Source organism: Schistocerca piceifrons, chromosome 6 (assembly GCF_021461385.2).
Source record: "Schistocerca piceifrons isolate TAMUIC-IGC-003096 chromosome 6, iqSchPice1.1, whole genome shotgun sequence".
In the NCBI taxonomy this organism is placed as follows: domain Eukaryota; kingdom Metazoa; phylum Arthropoda; class Insecta; order Orthoptera; family Acrididae; genus Schistocerca; species Schistocerca piceifrons.
The window spans coordinates 201,961,045-201,978,977 of NC_060143.1; the positions used below are offsets into that span (position 1 = coordinate 201,961,045).

The 17,933-nt window shown below is 43.0% G+C and overlaps 1 protein-coding gene across 1 annotated transcript in view; it reads right to left on the reverse strand.

Moving 5' to 3' along the window:
- Positions 1-727: 727 nt before the first annotated feature.
- The window catches only part of LOC124803236 (zinc finger CCCH domain-containing protein 13-like), a 331,812-nt gene continuing 314,606 nt past the window's right edge, over positions 728-17,933 (reverse strand). Inside the window, exons 6-8 of the mRNA XM_047264417.1 lie at positions 12,872-13,078; positions 6,822-6,990; positions 728-3,181 (exon numbers count right to left, since the gene is read on the reverse strand). Of these exons, the coding sequence (XP_047120373.1) occupies positions 2,415-3,181; positions 6,822-6,990; positions 12,872-13,078 (1,143 nt within the window). The 3' untranslated portion in view covers positions 728-2,414. The remainder of the gene's footprint in view (positions 3,182-6,821; positions 6,991-12,871; positions 13,079-17,933) is intronic.

Consider the following 17,933-nt stretch of genomic DNA (forward strand, 5'->3'; position numbering starts at 1 on the left):
CTACAACCTCTTCACTCATTTTTTTTATTAATAATAGTAACCACTGTGCACGGTAGACCATGCGAGTCAACATTATTTTCCCAATGGTTACTTTATTGCAATGGTGCACAGTATTGTTATGTAGCTAATGTTAGCAATGAGCATAATCATTCCATAGCAGCCTATAGTTAACAGAATTTCACCGATCCAAAATTTTACACAAGTGGCTTTCACTGTGAATTCACCGAGGTGGTCAGATTGTGACTTTGGTGATAGAGCTATACAGACTTTGTATTTAATTGAAGGTATTCCTTGGTTTGATAAAAACTTTGCAGGTTCTGTAATATACTACTCTCTGTAGTTAGCAGACATAGTGCATTTGTTTCACGTAGTTCTCACAAATAAACTTGTAGATTACACATATCGAGGTTAGTGTTTCTTTTTCTTACTTGAAATGTAATAGTTTAAGAAATGTAAACGAGAGAAACTAGAGGTGTTCACATCCCTGGCAGCTGTCCAGAAAAGTATTCAGGAAAAATTAGATTTTGTTGCACAATAACATCCCTGCACGCCTTTCGTTATTTGTTTAATATTAATTTCCCAAGAATAATGCTATTTTTCTCTCTCTTTGTTATGGTTGATGGCAATCACTGATTTTATTTTTACACTGACCTGTTTCACCTCTGATTTACAGCTCCTTGATCCCTTATTTGTGAATGATAGGAAAGAAATAAACAGTAAAACTATATATGTGTCAGTACTTTAATGCACTTTTGTCAAAAACACAGGACTCCATGTTACACACTCTTAACAAAAATTCAAATGTACAGGTAAGGTAGATGACATTTTTTACATTTTCTATTAAAAATGACAATTTTAAAAGTTTTCTGTTAGTCTTAACTGACTGTATTAATAGAATTCTGTGCCACTGATCCATATTGATATGGCAGTTTTAGCAGACAATATGTTCTCGTTCTCTCTCTCTCTCTCTCTCTCTCTCTCTCTCTCTCTCTCTGTGTGTGTGTGTGTGTGTGTGTGTGTGTGTGTGTGTGTGTGTGTGTGTGTGTCACTCACACACACGCGGGTCAGTCACACAGTTTTTTAATTTTCAGTTGTAGTTAGTAATTGTGTGTGGACACAGTACCTTATAAGCACATCTCACAGTGCAGGATAAAATTGGCTCTGTGGAAATTTACCATGAATAGTGAATACTTGCTTGGTTCTCAGGTCCACATGGGATCTTGTTCCCAATACTACTGGCTCTAACTCAGGATCTTGACTGATCTGTGTAACCTCCAGTTGCACTGCCATCAACTACAGACACTCAGGTATTAGACAGTGTGATCTAAAAGAGGGAGTGGCTGTTTATGGCACATAGTTGCTAAATGTTCTTTAATTTGTTTGTGCAAGTGTGTTTCTGTGTCAGAAACAAACATTCAAACTTTCTTTAATTCATGTCAACATATGATTTTGGGAGTTATTGATTTGAATATTAATGGTAAACAAAAAATGATAATTTTTGGGCGAAAATGATAAAAACTACAAAATTACTTAAGAAAATAAGCTGCAGAACTCTCATTTGTACAATGGGATTTCAGAACGTGCCGTAAGAGTTGCTGATGTCGTGAAGTGTATGTTTGTCGTGTGGGCATGTGCCTGTGTGTATAACTAGCAAAATAATTCACTTTACAGTCTTTTCCAGTAATTATGGGTGTGAAGTTTCTACAAGTCCACAGCAGTAATCATTGTGGATCAGGGCGAGGTGAACTGACATGATAATTGTAAATGTGGCACTGCACAAACTGGAGACATTGTCATCCCAAGAATGACGTAAGTGGCTAGCAATGAAGAGCAATATTCACAATGAGAAATGAATGAGGTTCTATTTACAAGAATAGCAACTTACTCGTCTCAGAGCATTAACATGTCGCTAAATTCTGAGAGAACAAAGAATAACTTTCATACTGTTAGGAGTGTACCTGTAATGTTAAGTACAGTACATGAGAAGTTTACTGCATTAGTATTTCATTTAATTACTGCTCAGTTATCTGAATTTACCACCACTGTAGGTGTGTTAACACTTGTTAATATAGAGGAGCAGCAGTTGTATTCGTTAATCTATACGAAAACGAGGCCGGGTAAGATTGGGGCGGCACACTATGTTCAGGGACTATTTAACTAGTTATTATAACCACATAGGTAATTAGAAAGCAAATGGCTGTACAAATGCTGAAACGAATATTCCACAAAATGGCACAATTATTTCCGACCTCCAGCTGTGCAAGTTTAGTACCGTCAGTTGTGAAGAGATTAAGGTCTGTTACGAGTGGTAGTTACGGTCCAACCTGCAACCTCACACATTTCTCGCACGCACTAAAGCCGGAAGTCGAGGCCTCCACGCGTACGCGTTCGGTGGGCGTGATGTGACGATTCTTTCAGGTCCCTTGCTTCTTATTTCTGAGTTTGAACCACCCGGCCGTCACCCTGGTGTCCTTCGGCATCGAAGCCGACCTCGAAACTTTGCCAGAGTCTTTCGTCCTGTCCGCGTCCTTCTTGTGGGTGGAATTCTTGTAGCCTCGGCTGCTGCTGTCGGCAGTACTGAGCTCCACGGCGGAAGCATTGAGGGCAGAGTTCTTCCCGGAGGCGGAAGACCTCTCCTTGCCTCGGAGGCGCGCATTGCTGTGGTCGCTGTGGCGGCTCAGGGACTCCACCGAGCCGGCGGGTCCCAGACCGCCGCCACCTGCCGCCCTCTTCTTAGCGGAGTTGCGCATTTCGAGGGTGTGTCTCACGCCCCCACTGGCCCCGTTCTTGTGGCTGAGCGACTCGACGGACACGGCCTTGGCGACCTTCTGCTTGGCGTGGATCTTGGAGGCGGCGTCGGCGACCCCGCTCCTCCGCCGGGAGACGGCGCGGCTGGTGGTGGCGCCGGACCCCGCGGGGGCCTGCCGGTGCTGCGAGCCCGAGGACGGCGCCTTGGGCGGCCGCCCGTTCTTGATGTAGTTGCGGTTGTTGTCCTCGTTCGTGTAGTGCACCTCGAGTCCCTCGCGGTAGTGCTTGGGCCGCCACGGCGCCAGCACCGAGATCGACCGCGAGATGGTCTTGGTCTGCGGCTGCAGCTGCGATGACGTCACCGAGGACAGCTCCTCGCGGCTCTGCGCGCGGCGGGCCGTGGCGTGTGACCGGGGGCCCGGGATGTCGCCCACTGGAACACAGACGGCACGCACGGTCAGGCGGGCGACCACGCATCTCGTGAGTGAGTGAGTGAGTGAGTGAGTGACAGACTGTTGTTCTCCGAGTGCAGAACATTTACAATTTCACCAGAAGATCAGTATTAAAAGATTTACTGGCCTAGGCGCTCAGTCCGGAACCGCGGGACTGCTACGGTCGCAGGTTCGAATCCTGCTTCGGGCATGGATATGTGTGATGTCCTTAGGTTAGTTAGGTTTAATTAGTTCTAAGTTCTAGGCGACTGATGACCTCAGAAGTTAAGTCGCATAGTGCTCAGAGCCATTTGAACCATTTTTGATTTACTGGCGCTGCAGTAACACAACTTATAATGCTATATGCCGTGTTGTATGTATGCACACACGGTGTCTCCCTCCTAAAAGTCGCCTGGCACATCTTCTCTCATTTATTGATGGATATTTGAATTTTCGTTTTTGAAATGTGTAGCTGGAGTCAGCATGAAAGGTTTGATGAGTAATACCTCTATTTCTGCTATGCCCCCTTCTACGTGCAAGTAGGCTGTTTAGGTTTTTATGTTGGTAACGCCATGTAGCGCTCTACATGAAAATCACTGACTGCGCTGTGTGCAGTCTGTGGCTGGTTTGCATTGTTGGAATCTGATATTGTGATGTTGGGCAGTTGGCTGTTAACAGCGCGTAGCGTTGCGTAATTGGAGGTGAGCCGCCAGCAGTGGTGGATGTGGGGAGAGAAATGGCGGAGTTTTGAGAGCGGACGATCTGGATGTGTGTCCATCAGAGACAGTAAATTTGTAAGACTGGATGTCATGAACTGCTATATATATTATGACTTTTGAACACTATTAAGGTAAATACATTCTTTGTTCTCTATCAACATCTTTCATTTGCTAACTATGCCTATCGGTAGTTAGTGCCTTCAGTAGTTTGAATCTTTTATTTAGCTGGCAGTAGTGGCGCTCGCTGTATTGCAGTAGTTCGAGTAACGAAGATTTTTGTGAGGTAAGTGATTTGTGAAAGGTATAGTTTAATGTTAATCAGGGCCATTCTTTTGTAGGGATTATTGAAAGTCAGATTGCGTTGAGCTAAAAATATTGTGTGTCAGTTTAGTGTTGATCAGAATAGGTAAAGAGCGAAATGTCTGAGTACGTTCAGTTCTGCTCAGCTGTTTGAAAATCAAATTACGTAAGGGGTTTACCAGCACAGTAATTCATTAATTTTTCTAAGGGGACGTTTCATACGTACCCATTCTATACAGAAGTTCCACATCAGTCTAGTGTGATATTCATTTTATCGATTTGTGTTAACAGGGACAAGAAAACACGAAACATAACCGGTACTCCAGCAGCGACAACGCGGTCCTTATCGGCGCTGACTGCTACCGCCAAGAAACAGCGTTGCTCCACTGCTGAAAAACTGGTTATTCTTCATTTTTTACTGTCCCTGTTAATAGATATCGGTAAAACGACTATCACACGAGACTAATTTGGGATCACTCTGTCGAATGGGTACGTAAAATTTCTCTTTAAAAATTTTTTGTTTGTTGCTGGAAATAAACCGACGGTTTCCTTCGACACTGGGCATCACAGGAAAGTGGTGATGGGCAGCATTTGTTTGGGCTGACTCCACCTACACATTGCAAACATGAAATAGCAAATACCTGCTAAAACACCAGAGGCAACGCGCCTGACGACCCGTAAAAGAGAGAGAGAGAGAGAGAGAGAGATTCTGCTTACACTAAGACAGGGGACATCTCATATCTTCCGTATCAGGCGCATTGTAGGCTAATGGCGTGTTCTGGAGTAAGCGTGGGCACTTAACAAATGGCTCTGAGCAGTACGGGACGTAACATCTGAGGTCATCAGTCCCCTAGACTTAGAACTACTTAAACCTAACTAACCTAACGACAGCACACACATCCATGTCTGAGGCAGGATTCGAACTTGCGACCGTAGCACCAGCGCGGTTCCGGACTAAAGCGCCTAGAACCGTTCGGCCACAACGGCCGGCTGGGCACTTAACAGTTCACCATGTGAGCTCTGGCACCTGGTGGTGACTATCTTAACTATTTATCGAAATGTACGTAAACTGCAAAATGCTGCCAAATGATCAATTTATATTAAGTTTTCCAAAGTAAGTATTAAATAAATGAATAAATGAAACAGTTAATATAAAGAAAGATTTACAATGTAAATTTATATCAAACAAATAGCTAAAGATAATTACAAACGAAAAGCTACAGAAAACTGAAATATAATGTTCTTATCAGCTGTAAAATACTTGTATAATAGAACTTGTTGTTCTCAATAGGCTTCGAAATAAGTTTTATTATTATATCATCATTATTCACCATTGGTGGAACCACCATCCTGCTTAGTTTGTTCCGCAATATTCTGATACAAAGGTGAGACAGATTTTCCAGAGGAGACGGAATCTATTCGGTCGTCAAACTGGCTCGAGCATGCAATGCGCATTCAAAATAGTGATTTAGGAAGATACTGAACAAAAATGTACAGAGGTATCAACATGGCACTGCTGTCTTTTTTCCTTTTCTTTAAAAAAAATCAAATGGGATTTCGCATGGAGTGTGATGTTGATCTTATTAAACGCTACGTTGTAATTATTTCAGTAACTGCCTGCTTTCTCTCATTATGCTGTAGGCTGTTATGTGCTCTATTTCACCCTGAGAACATACGTTGACGAAAGTGATGTTTGTCTAGTCTGAACCAATAATTATGAGTGCAGGGACGAATTAACAAGCTATGGCCGTCTGGTGAGCAACTTCCTGATTATTTAAACCAACTTTTTAAAGACAATATAGTTAGCCAAGAATACAAAAAGGCACTGCTATCTGCATTCCCTTATAGATTGTTTTAATTCCATGCAATCATGATGAGCAGGAGCGCTTTTTTTCTGGCCATACGTTATGGAATGCAGAATCGACAACTTTTATCTTACGTTAAAAAAAAGAGTACGATTTATTTAGAGGAAAATGTGTCGTAAATATCTCAGTAAATGACATTGTCTCTGGGAATGAAATTTGCAGTTTTATTTCTTGTAAGTTGGCACCATACTTTTTTGTTATATACGTCGGAAATGGCAAGTCGCGCTCAGTAAATCAGTGTTTCTTGTTCTGCGGTGTTTTCGCTGCTACAGGCAGGTGTTTCGGAGCTGTTTACGTCAGTTTTGAGTTAGCCTAATTCAGTGCATTTCTTCAAAAATCCTGGGAAGCATCTGATATTTGGTGAAGCTGAAATTAAAAAGAGCCCACAAATTTCGTTTAAATGGAAGAGAAGCAATTTGTGGTTTCCGTGACTATCTTCACTAAATTAATCAATATCTTCATAGTGAGCTCCAAGCATTCACCACGGGACACACAGATATTGAGCATTTTTGGTTGGAATTTAAAGGTATTGTCCACCACGTGCTAGAGAAGTATGTGCCTAGCAAAAATATAGGGGAGGGAAAGGATCCACCTTTGTACAACAAACACATTAGGAAATTGCTGAGAAAGCAGACAATTTTGCACAGCAATTATGCGAAATGAAAGCAGTGTCACTGCACAGTCGTCTGTGCATCGACCCTAAACCGAAAGCGTCTGAGGTGAGCAGCAGAGCAGGTCGGGGCAGCGGCGGGCTGTACCTGTGGCGGCGTGCAGGTAGACGACGGAGCGCTGCGACTGCTGGCTGGAGTCGCCCTCGGTGGTGGACTCCGCCGACGAGGTGGCCACGTCGCCGGCGCTACGGTGGTGCCGCCGCTCGCCGCCCGCCTTCAGGGTTCCGGAAGGCGGCGCGCCGGTGCTGGTCGGCACCTGCTTTCCAACAACAACGGCATCATCAGTACCTCAGTCCGCAGTTATCGACAGGGCAGAGACAATTTTACTTTTCCCCCCAGTCCTAGAGTGGGCGTCACGACAGAAGGCGCCTCTGCGCAGAGAGAGAGAGAGAGAGAGAGAGAGAGAGAGAGAGAGAGAGAGAGAGGGGGGGGGAGGGAGGCGTGGAGGGGATGAGATCGGATTTCCCATGGCGGCAGGGCAGGGGAGAAACCTTCCATATTGCCAACTCTTGCCAAGTGTTTATGCAGACATTGAATAACATTTGTGACATGTCATTGTCTATTGAATGTAATCATGCCGCTTGTGGTCGTTAATATTTATCACGATTACAATTTCTGCATGCTGCCATTTTCAAATATAGCGGGATGTTAAAACCCCTGTACAGTGTTAAGTCGAAAGATAGTGGAACACGGCTCCCAGCAGTCTGGATCCAAATACGTATGGTGGTGTAAGTATACCCACTTTTCCACATACCATGTTAGCACAAACCGCGCGGGTGTTATTGTACTTCCCACAAGTTGTGGGAAAAAGTGAGTAAAATTATATGTCTATACGTATTTGTATACAGACTGCTAGGAACTATGTTCCAGCATGACTTAATATTGTAGGGTGGTTATAACGTACTGCTTTGCTTGAAAATGAGAAAACGTCGAAATTGCAATGGCAATACATATTTATAACGGCCATATCGGGAATGACTACGTTCAGTAATAGCCGTAAGACTTTTCCTGACTGTGGACATTGAAGACAGTTCCCATTATCTGAGGGACGAGTTTTTTTTTTCCCCATCCTCGAGCTAATGGTCCTCTCTTCATGTAATCCTCCTAAAAGGGTTTTGTAGGGACCAATTTCGGTGGCTTAAAAGCTTGACTTTCCGAAACGGTAGTTGGATTTTCCAGCATCTCTTGGAAAGGAACTTTGAAAAGTCCTGCCACACAGCAGCACCTCGCGGAGAAATGCTATTAACGGGAGCAGAAAATTCGCTCCTGAAGTTGATTTGCCAAAGGCCTGGATCTAAAAAAAATTGTGGAATACTTTTGTAGCTCGCGAAAAGTGAGTCTGCCCTTAACCCGTAGATGGTATTTTACGTACCACATGTACGAAATAACATGAATGAAGCCTGTATAGTACACAGTATGAAAATAAAGGAAAAGGAAACTAAAGGCACTGTAATATGCTTAAAGAAAAGAAGAACGAAGTATAAGTTAGGGCCAGAAACAGTAGAACAAGTTAGAGCATTCAAGTACTTAGGAAGGTGGTTTAGGGGAAGAGGTACATTATGAACAGCACTCAGAGTCAGAATGGCGCTGGCGAAGGAGGCATTTCAAAAGCAGGAAAGACTCCTAGCTAGTGGTTTGAACATGGAATTAAAAAAACGACTAGTGAAATGCCTGATACGGAGTGTGGTCTCGTACAGAGCGGAAGCATGGACATTGAGAAAACAGGACGATAGGAGAACTGAAGTTTGTGAAAGGCGGATATGACGCGTAATGGAGATCGGCTGGGTTGATAGTTGGGGATGATGAGGTACTGAGAAGATAGGAGGAGCCAGGAAGCAAAATTCCATTGTGTATGTTCGACGATTGGCATCTTCTTTTGGGCAAAGGCTTTTAAGGGTATCTATACGTGACGTGGAATGTGAGAAGAAAGAGGAGAAATCATTACTAGAAATAAATAATTCTCTGGTTTTCCCAATAAAAGTCACAGATTGGGAAAGTTTGAGATTAAGTCTGAGACTATAACAGTGGATAAAGGCAGCAGCAGGATATGCGGTTTTAATTAAAGTCCGAAGTCCATCCCGAAGCCTTGGTTTGCTGATTCCTGCATTTCTCCGCCTCACCCCTCCTTCCCTGTATCGCAGTGAAGGCTGCTGCAGTAAGCATCCAAAGCTCTATAGCCTCCCGTCCGCAGCTCGTGGTCCAGGGGCTAGCGTTGCTGCCTCTGGATCACAGGGTCCCGTGTTCGATTCCTAGCCGGGTTGGGGATTTTCTCTGCCCGGGGACTGGATGTTGGTGTTGTCCTCACCATTTCATCATCATCATTTGTGAGAGTGGCAAGACTGGAAAAAGATTGACAAAGTATATGAACTGTGTAAAAATTGGGACTTTGTACGAGCGCTGATGACCGCACAGTTAAGCGCGCCACAAACCAATCATCATCTATGGTCCCCTCAGTTCGATGACAGAGAACGAGACATATTCCACCCTACGCGCTAATTCTTCATGAGTGAAATTGGCTGGTATTGCAGTTGTTATTAATATTACTTACTACTTTCTAGTTTACTTTAGATATGGACTTCGGCGATAGCCCACAATATACACCCCTGGAAAGTTGGTACAACGCTACGACAAATGTCTGCAGAAAGTATGGCTAAATGTTGCAAATAAAGCATTTTTGATTTTCACAGTGGTTTCCATTTCACCAACAATCGGACCTTTAAATGAAAAACAAATTATTTCACTCTTCTAACTACTTCTGGATAGGAACTTTGCGTCTTGGGAGTAATTTTGAGCCAGTGAATGCTTTGAAATGTCAGGGACAACAAGGGCAGTCAGTACGCGCGCCTTAAGTTCAGCAAAAAAAAAAAACTGTTTACTAAAAAATGTTGTACGTTACAGAAGGTGTTTAAATTGGCGAGCACCAAATTCAGTAGAGACGTCGTCATTCTAGAAAAAAATGGCGCACTCTACCAAGAATAGCACGAGCATTATCAGACGCTGCAAGTAGCCTGGCGAGACACATTTTTGCGTCAGGAAGTGATGTCACGTACTAGGCATTTTATATGCCCAACAAAAAACAAAATAAATAAAAAATAAAATCTGTCAACGTTCTAAACGCTTTCCCAGAACTGTTGTGTTCTCGGTAGTGTGTTGCACATCCATAGACTTGTTTCACATGTCAAATCACAGAGAAAATTCTTCAAACATGCATTACTAGAAGGTACACGGCCATTGTGCAAAGTAGTGCTTTCCCTCTGGAATTCTAAAGTGCCATGCGTCTAGGTCTTTGTTCTGAAACATTTGTACACGACTATTGAGTCACCTAAAGCAATGAACTCATTCCATCCAATTTCAGTGCAGACAACATCTTTGATTTTATAGATTCTGCTGAAACATTGTTGTCAATGTAGGCGTGTAAGATCTCCAGATACAATACGATCACATTGGCTTATACTGATTCATCTCAAGTAGCTATTAAAAATGCTTACTTTGAAACAGAAGAACGGAAAAATGTCAGTGTATTCAAAAGAGGGAACCAACAGTCGAAGGTAGTGAGACAGGATTGTAACGTATACCCGATGTTATTCAATCTGTACATTGAGCAGACGGTAAAGGAAACCAAATAAAATTGAGAGCAGGAATTAAAGTTCAGGGAGAAGAAATAAAAACGTTGAGGTTTGCTGACGCCGCTGTAATTCCGTCAGAGACAGTAAAGGACTTGGAAGAGGAGCTGTAAGGAACGAACAGCGTCTTGAAAGGATGATACAAGACGAACATCATCGAGGGCCAAATAATCTTAATGGAATGTAGTCGAATTAAATCAGATGATGCTATGAGAATTAGATTAGAAAACGAGACACTTAAGGTAGTAGATGAGTTTTGCTATTTGGGTAGCAAAATAACAGATGATGGCCAAAGTAGCGAGGATATAAAATGTGAACTGGCAATGGCAAGAAAAGCGTTTCTGAAAGAAGAGAAATTTCTTAACATCGAATATAGAAGTAAGTGTTAGGAAGAATTTTCTGAAAGTATTTGTATGGAGTGTAGTCATGTGTGGAAGCGACACACAGTTTAGCTAAGAAGAGAATAGAAACTTAACAGATGAATGCTGAAGATTAGATCGGTAGGTCGCGTAACTAATGAGGAGGTACTGAACAGAACCCGGGAGAAAAGAAATTGTGGCACAACTTGACTAAAAGAAGGGATCGGTTGATAGGACTCATTCTGAGACATCAAGGGATCACCAGCTTATTACTGGCGGGAAGTGTGGGCGGTAAAAATCGTAGACGGAGACCAAAAGATGGATACGGTAAGCAAATTCAGAAGGATGCGGGTTGCAGTAGTTACTCGGAGATGAAGAGGCTTGCACAGGATGGCAGCAGCATGGAGAACTGCATCAAACCAGTCTTTGGACTGAAGAGTACAACAACACAACCCAGAAGAGGAAAGACTGTGGCAGATGTATGCCATGCCGTACTTTATGTGAAAGATCAGTCTTGCAAAACAGAAATACTTGTTGACGATGTTGCCATTTCTTTCTCAACAGCTCAAGGAGCTTTACACGAACTCTGCAGCATCTGATCCCAAGAATGGAGTTGTGTAAGAAACAGAAGACAATACTGAGGAATTATCTCCCATGAATTTAATTTTGTTACTCATGACAAAAAAGGTAAAAGACATAAGAAATGGTTTTTGTTGGCTACAGTTTAGTGTTTCCGTGTTAATGCACTTGGAACAACATCTATTTATTGTGAGACCTTAACTTTTGCCGGAGAATTGAATGTTCAAATAACTTAAGGGTTTGCTGCCGGGTGACGTCGTCGACCACCGCCGATATTTCGACAGGAGCACAGCCTGTCATTCTTAAGGCACAACTGCAAGGAGGAAGCAATGTGCAAGGGAATTTAATACCTCGGTTCACAGAGGAGAAACAAGGAAGATACCACACACAGAACAAGTGTCAACACAAACAAAGATAACCAACATCAGAAATATCGATAGTGACTATTAACCAACAGGTGAGGTAGCACTAATTCTGTCCCTCTGCTTTTTGATGAGAGACAGAGCCGGATTCCAAGCAGCATTTAAACAGAATCCACCATCTCTTCATAAGGTTACTTGATAGTTTGATTTCAACAGCTTCCTTAATAACACTATCCCAATAGCTGGACCTGCACGCCAGAATCTCCGTGTTGTTGTATTCCATAAGATGACCGGTGACAAGGCAATGTTCTGCAATAGCGGATTTGCTCGGCTGTTGTAAGCGTGTGTGGCGCTTATGTTCAATACACCGGTCTTCCACAGTCCTGATTGTCTGACCAATATATGACATGCCACAACTGCAAGAAATACAATAGACACCAGCTTTCCGCAAACCAAGATCATCTTTTACGGACGCCAACAGGGCCTTAATCTTAGAAGGTGGTCGAAAAACACATTTCACATCATATTTCAGCAAAATACGGCCAATCCTGTTGGAAATGCTTCCTACGTAAGGCAAAAAGGCCGTAGACTTAGATGCCACTTCGTTGTTATCGTCACTCACCCGTTGCACGGAAGGCTGATAGCGCAACGCACGTTTGATCTGCCTCTAGTGTTGACACTTGTTCTGTGTGTGCTATCTTCCTTGTTTCTCCTCTGTGAACCGATGTATTAAATTCCCTTGCACATTGCTTCCTCCTCGCATTTGTGCGTTGAGAATGGCAGGGTGTGCTCCTGTCGAAATATCGGCGGTGGTGGACGACGTCACCCGACAGCAAACCCGTAAGTTATTTGAACAACTTTCTTACTGGTACTTAGACCTAGTCAGTTTCCTAGTATGGCACTTAGAACATTGATAAATTACTTATTTCCTAATTTGTCTAATATTTTTCACATTGATGAGGTGGGCATTAAAATTCTGTGGTAGCAGAATAACTTCCTAATTTTTTTGGATAGAAATAAGCTACGTATAAAAAGAGAAGCATGTTCTTTGATTATTCTCCTGATAAATCTGGGATTTGGCTCTTAGATCGTTTTCCACTTCCATTCTTCAGGTCACGACTGCTTAACTCGTAAACTATCACGTTCCGCGTAGGTATCGCGCAAGCGATGTACAGGAGAGGGTGTCTAGAGCGTGGGCAGCCCAGCTACTGTACCTGCAGAGTCTTGCTGCTTGCCTGCAGCGCGCTGTTGGTCTTATAGCGGCGGCTGAGAGGCGCAGCCGGCGGCGGGATGGAGATGACCGACTCGGCGTCCGTGTCGCCGAAGAAGCGCAGGCTCTTGCCGCCCGCGCCGGGAGTCGAGTGGTGCCGCGGCGACGTCTCGTCCTCCGTCACCCCGGCGTCTGTCGTCTCCATGTCAGACTGGCCGAGGGGAGACAACAACAGTCACACTCTCTCTCTCTCTACTTATACCTCTATGAGAGGCACAAAATTTTTTTAAATTATTACTTTTAAAAAATTAATTTTTCATTTGTTTGCAGGTACGTGAGTAGAGGCCTGGTACACACTGAAATCCTCGTGCCGCACAACAGTAGCACACCGCTAAAGGTGCACAGCCCTGGAGTATCGTGCGGTAATTTGTTTTCTGCTTTCGAAGGGAAACAACCCTGCAACCATTATGCTGAGTTTGTGGAAGTGTACGGCAACAGAGCACGCTCCTACGAGATGGGGCTGTAACATAACGGGACTATTGCTGTAAAACATTTTATTTAAAAAACGCACATATTCAGTTATTGTAACCCGCGATATACTCCCCTCCTCTATCCGTTTAACGCTCCGTGCGCATTTCCCATTGATGGAAACAGTGCTGGAAGCCTTCCTCTGTTAGCTCCTTGACGACGCGTGCCCCTTTTTCTTTCACTGTTTCAATGGACCGACATCTTGTTCCTTTTAATGCAGGGGGAATAGCTAAATAACATAGTGCTAGGTGAGGCCAATAAGGCGGGTGATCTAACACTGAGACGCTGTACTTCGCTAGAAACCTTATCAGACAATGCGGTATGAACCGGTGCGTTTGCCGAGTCCATGACCTTCCACAATTGGTGTCGTTTTTTCCTTTCTTTCTTATTTTCTCACCGAGTTGAGCAAGGATCGAAGGTAGTAATGCTGATTAATAGCGCGGTCTTCAGGAATCCAGTGAAGATTATAACGGGACATCCTCCTCTAAAATTACTGCCTGCCACTTTGGTCGAGCGGTTCTACGCGCTTCAGTCTGGAACCGCGCGACCGCTACGGTCGCAGGTTCGAATCCTGCCTCAGGCATGGATGTGTGTGATGTCCTTAGGTTAGTTAGGTTTAATTAACTTTAAGTTCTAGGAGACTGATGACCTCAGATGTTAAGTCCCATTGTGCTTCGAGCCATTTCTAAAATTACTTTTCCTCAACAGTAGTTGTCGATACCAGTTATTTTTCGAGTTTTGGACGGGTCAATATTATCTCAGCAGCTTTTCTGAAAACTTCCATATAATTTTATACACAGTATGTTATATTTCAAGCTAAAATTTGTGAAAAGGAATTACTTTATTTTGGATGTTAGTATCAATAAGTACTAGTTCTAAATGTGCAGTTAATATTATTTTTCTTAGAAGCATTTGAAATTACTAATTATTTTGCACACTTAAAATTTCTATTATTAATTACGCAATCTAGTACTGTTTACTATGTTTATTTCCGGATTCATTTATGAAATAATAATCGAAACTAATAGAAATTCATTTGTCAAGATAAATAGTAAACCCTTTGGAATATTGTTTAGTTCCGCCGAGTGAGACAGCAGTAAGCATGCTTCTGATGTGATCGGACGTATCTTTGCATTTTGTGCGAATAATGCAATTTCGTCTTTGTTAATGTGAAAAATCAAAAGACTGTAGGATATACTGAAATGAAATGTGACGAAATATATTAACGTAACAATAAAAGTTCTGCGACAACGATTTTCAAATTTATTTAGACCAATTCAAGCATGAGGATCTAAAATGTGAGAATTTCAGCTTCATGAATCAGACCCCTAGACAGAAGGAACTGGTGCCAACTCTACGTGAAAAGACAAGTCAACTAGAAAGTTTATTGTAATCTTCGTTCCTATAAAATCTTCATAAAAGACTAATGTGGACAATAGCTGCAGATAGGAAGGAGAGGGGAGATTACGAGGTACACAATTCTGTGAATATCGAAAAAGACAGTCGTCATCGCTTTAATCATGATTTCCTCATTCGAGCTTTTTTCGCTCTCGATGAAGTTGGGTCCTTCCAGTGCATGGATTAGCACTTAGTTTCTGGGTAGTAAGTGAAAAACCGAGATTTGTCAACCACTCTTTCCAAGAAATTTAAATCAGTTTCATGGTTTTCAAAGTGTCAGCACAAACATTTTCACGAGCTTAGCACAGCTGTCATGTTCAATTGGTTATGTAAAATTTGCCTTACACATTGTTTTTCAATTCCTACACTTTCAGCGATCGATCGAATACTGAACTGACGGCTAGATCGAATCAGATTATCTACTTTTTCGATATTTCCATTCATTTTTGATATTGAAGAGTGTCCCGGACATGAGGCATCTTCAGCGTCTTCTCGGCCATCTTGGAAACGCTTGAACCACTCAAATACTTGCGTACATAACAGTCTTCGCTATACACTTCTTTTTGTAAAAGATTTAAGTAGCAGTTTCTCCAAGTTTCATGTAAAACTTCACAATTCGTGGCTGTTTATCTCACTTATCATTTTCTGACTGGTTTCATTGCCGCCCCCAGTCTACTTTGAATTCCCCCTTACACACGAACAGAATTGCCGAGGCTTTCCATGTTCCGGAATAATGGCGGTTGCAACAGCCTAGTAACCAGGAGACCCGGGCTCGATTCCCGGCCTTGGCACAAATTCTCTCTCGTCATTTCGGTCTACATACATAAATCATATCTGTATGATACCGGGAGAATCTCTAAAATTTTGTCATTTCATGCGAAATTAAAACATTCTTGAAAGTTTTGGAATCCCTGGGACCGATATTTACCCAGTACCAATATCGATAACCGGCAGAAATTGGCGAGATCCTCGATTCTGCGACTGAATGAATAATTAATTAAGTTTTCCCTGAACCCTCAGTGCGTGTGTGCTACTCGCACCTGGCTATTTTTATTTTTGAGAGTGCCTTCTGGTAGCTCACATATCTCTAGCCACCCATCGGCTGTATGTGTGTCATCTGGTGACATAACACCGCGTTACAAAGATAGGATTTGCCAGCTGTGTGCAGCAGGTAGATGAAAAATCAAAACTACAAGTTAAATGCTTTAGGGCTCCTTGCGCTCGCACAGTGTCTAATGAAAATCGTTGTTTCTGGAGAGCAAAACTGTCAGTTACAGGGTTATGGAAACGGGTGTACAGCTGTCATGCAGTGGTTCCCTCCACTGGACACTGAAACTGAGCGTGTCGGCTGCCTTGGTGCTCCTACAGAGCAGCTTTTATGTGTTGCACCAGTTTTCGACTTCTCCTTTCTCTCATATCTAACAACACCACAACAAGAACACAAACATTTCAAAAGTTTTTACGCTGGCTTCTTGCGCCAAAGTCGTCTGCATACTGCTGCAAGGGTCACTTCGCTCGCCTGATCGGTATAATAAATGAAACAGGTTCTTACGTAATCCGTCGCGGTTGTACTGCCATGCCGGAACGGGAGAAAGCCGTATCAAGCCACAGGCCCATCTGGCGCCATCGACTGAAGAGCAGTAACGACGTGGTTCCCCAATTCGTTGCTAAGTAAACTGCTATTGCGCCTCGCGACACTCACGCGTCGTTCTAGCTAATTGTTCAGGGGACGAAAAGCAGCATGTGCGGTCTGTCTAAGGGAAAGTTGCTGCTGCATATGGCGCCTTGGCTAATAAAATGTCTGTATGTCAAAATCTACGGACATTATCACAATCGCTGACCATCGCCAAATTAGGTATCCGTAGTCGGCAAGGCCGACTTTCTCTCGCAGCAGGCGGGGGCGAAAGCGTCGTAACAGCAGGCTGGCGGGCACTCGCTCTTCGCCCTGCGCTATGATCCGTGTCCGGACAGTGCGTTGAGTCCAGCCTGTAGTGGGTACTATCAGGGGCGGCTTAGCCACGGAAGACATGCTACGGGAACCCCTCTGTCAGACGTCTCAGCCACACTTCCTAACTTTCCGAGAGAAATTCAAGGGCTAGCACTTCTGAGTTGAAATTAAGATTGTGTGGACACAATTGTGCAGTATTTCTAAAGCACTGGAAATAACAGGTAACCGAAATGAATTGGCGTGTACTTTCAAACATATCAAGAATACACACGCCTCATTTCTACGCCATTAAACCAGATTTCACGTATTACAATGGTACGAGAGTCTTACCAGTGAAAAAATTCTCCTATTGGAGCTAAAAAGCGCTAATATGCTTCTGGTTTAAAAGACTGTGACGGAAAAGTGGGATACAGCTGCCTCATTTTACCTTCCACGTCACCTTTAAAATTTTTCACATTTTGGTATGCGAACAAATTCGCACTCTTTTTAGCATGCAGATGACGTATCATTCCCACAAGCTTCCCTAACTGTACCTCGTTCACATCCACTAGTCCATCGTTTCCATCCGCTGCCACTCGCCTGTTCTCACTTACCCATTCAGCCCAACTCAGTGTCATTATCTCTTTGTTTATCTCGGTCACTGTCCGCCGTCTCACAGTAACAGTCTCTTTCGTTCTGCCCTAGTACTACTATCTCCCTCTTGTTAGTATCTCATTTATTGATTCCAACTGCTGCTGTATCTTCTCTCTCTCTAGACCATTTGCAAGTATCTGGATATTTGTAGAACATACTACTGTCAAAAATCAGGGACGGCACATTGTACAATACCAGTCTCTTGCGCATGTTGTATTTGAAGAGTGTCCACAGGCTTTGTACTTGTGAATGCAAATGACGTAGTGTTTAATGAAAACCTGCATCACTAGTACCATTAATACGAGTACACGCTACAAGATTAAAGTTGCTGAATGGAAGGTATGGTGAATTATGTCTTTTTTGTATACCATGAAATAAGTGACTCAGTTTTCGACAGCTGCAATAGGTATTCCTCCAAGAATTGTGTTTGTTGCTTTTTGGCGGTTTAAAATTAAGTATCTTTCACATAAGAAAATACGGAGTACAGACAGAAAGGCATCTAATTTCCTGTGAACAATTTCTTGTTTTAAATTATATTTCAAATTATAATAGGAGTCCT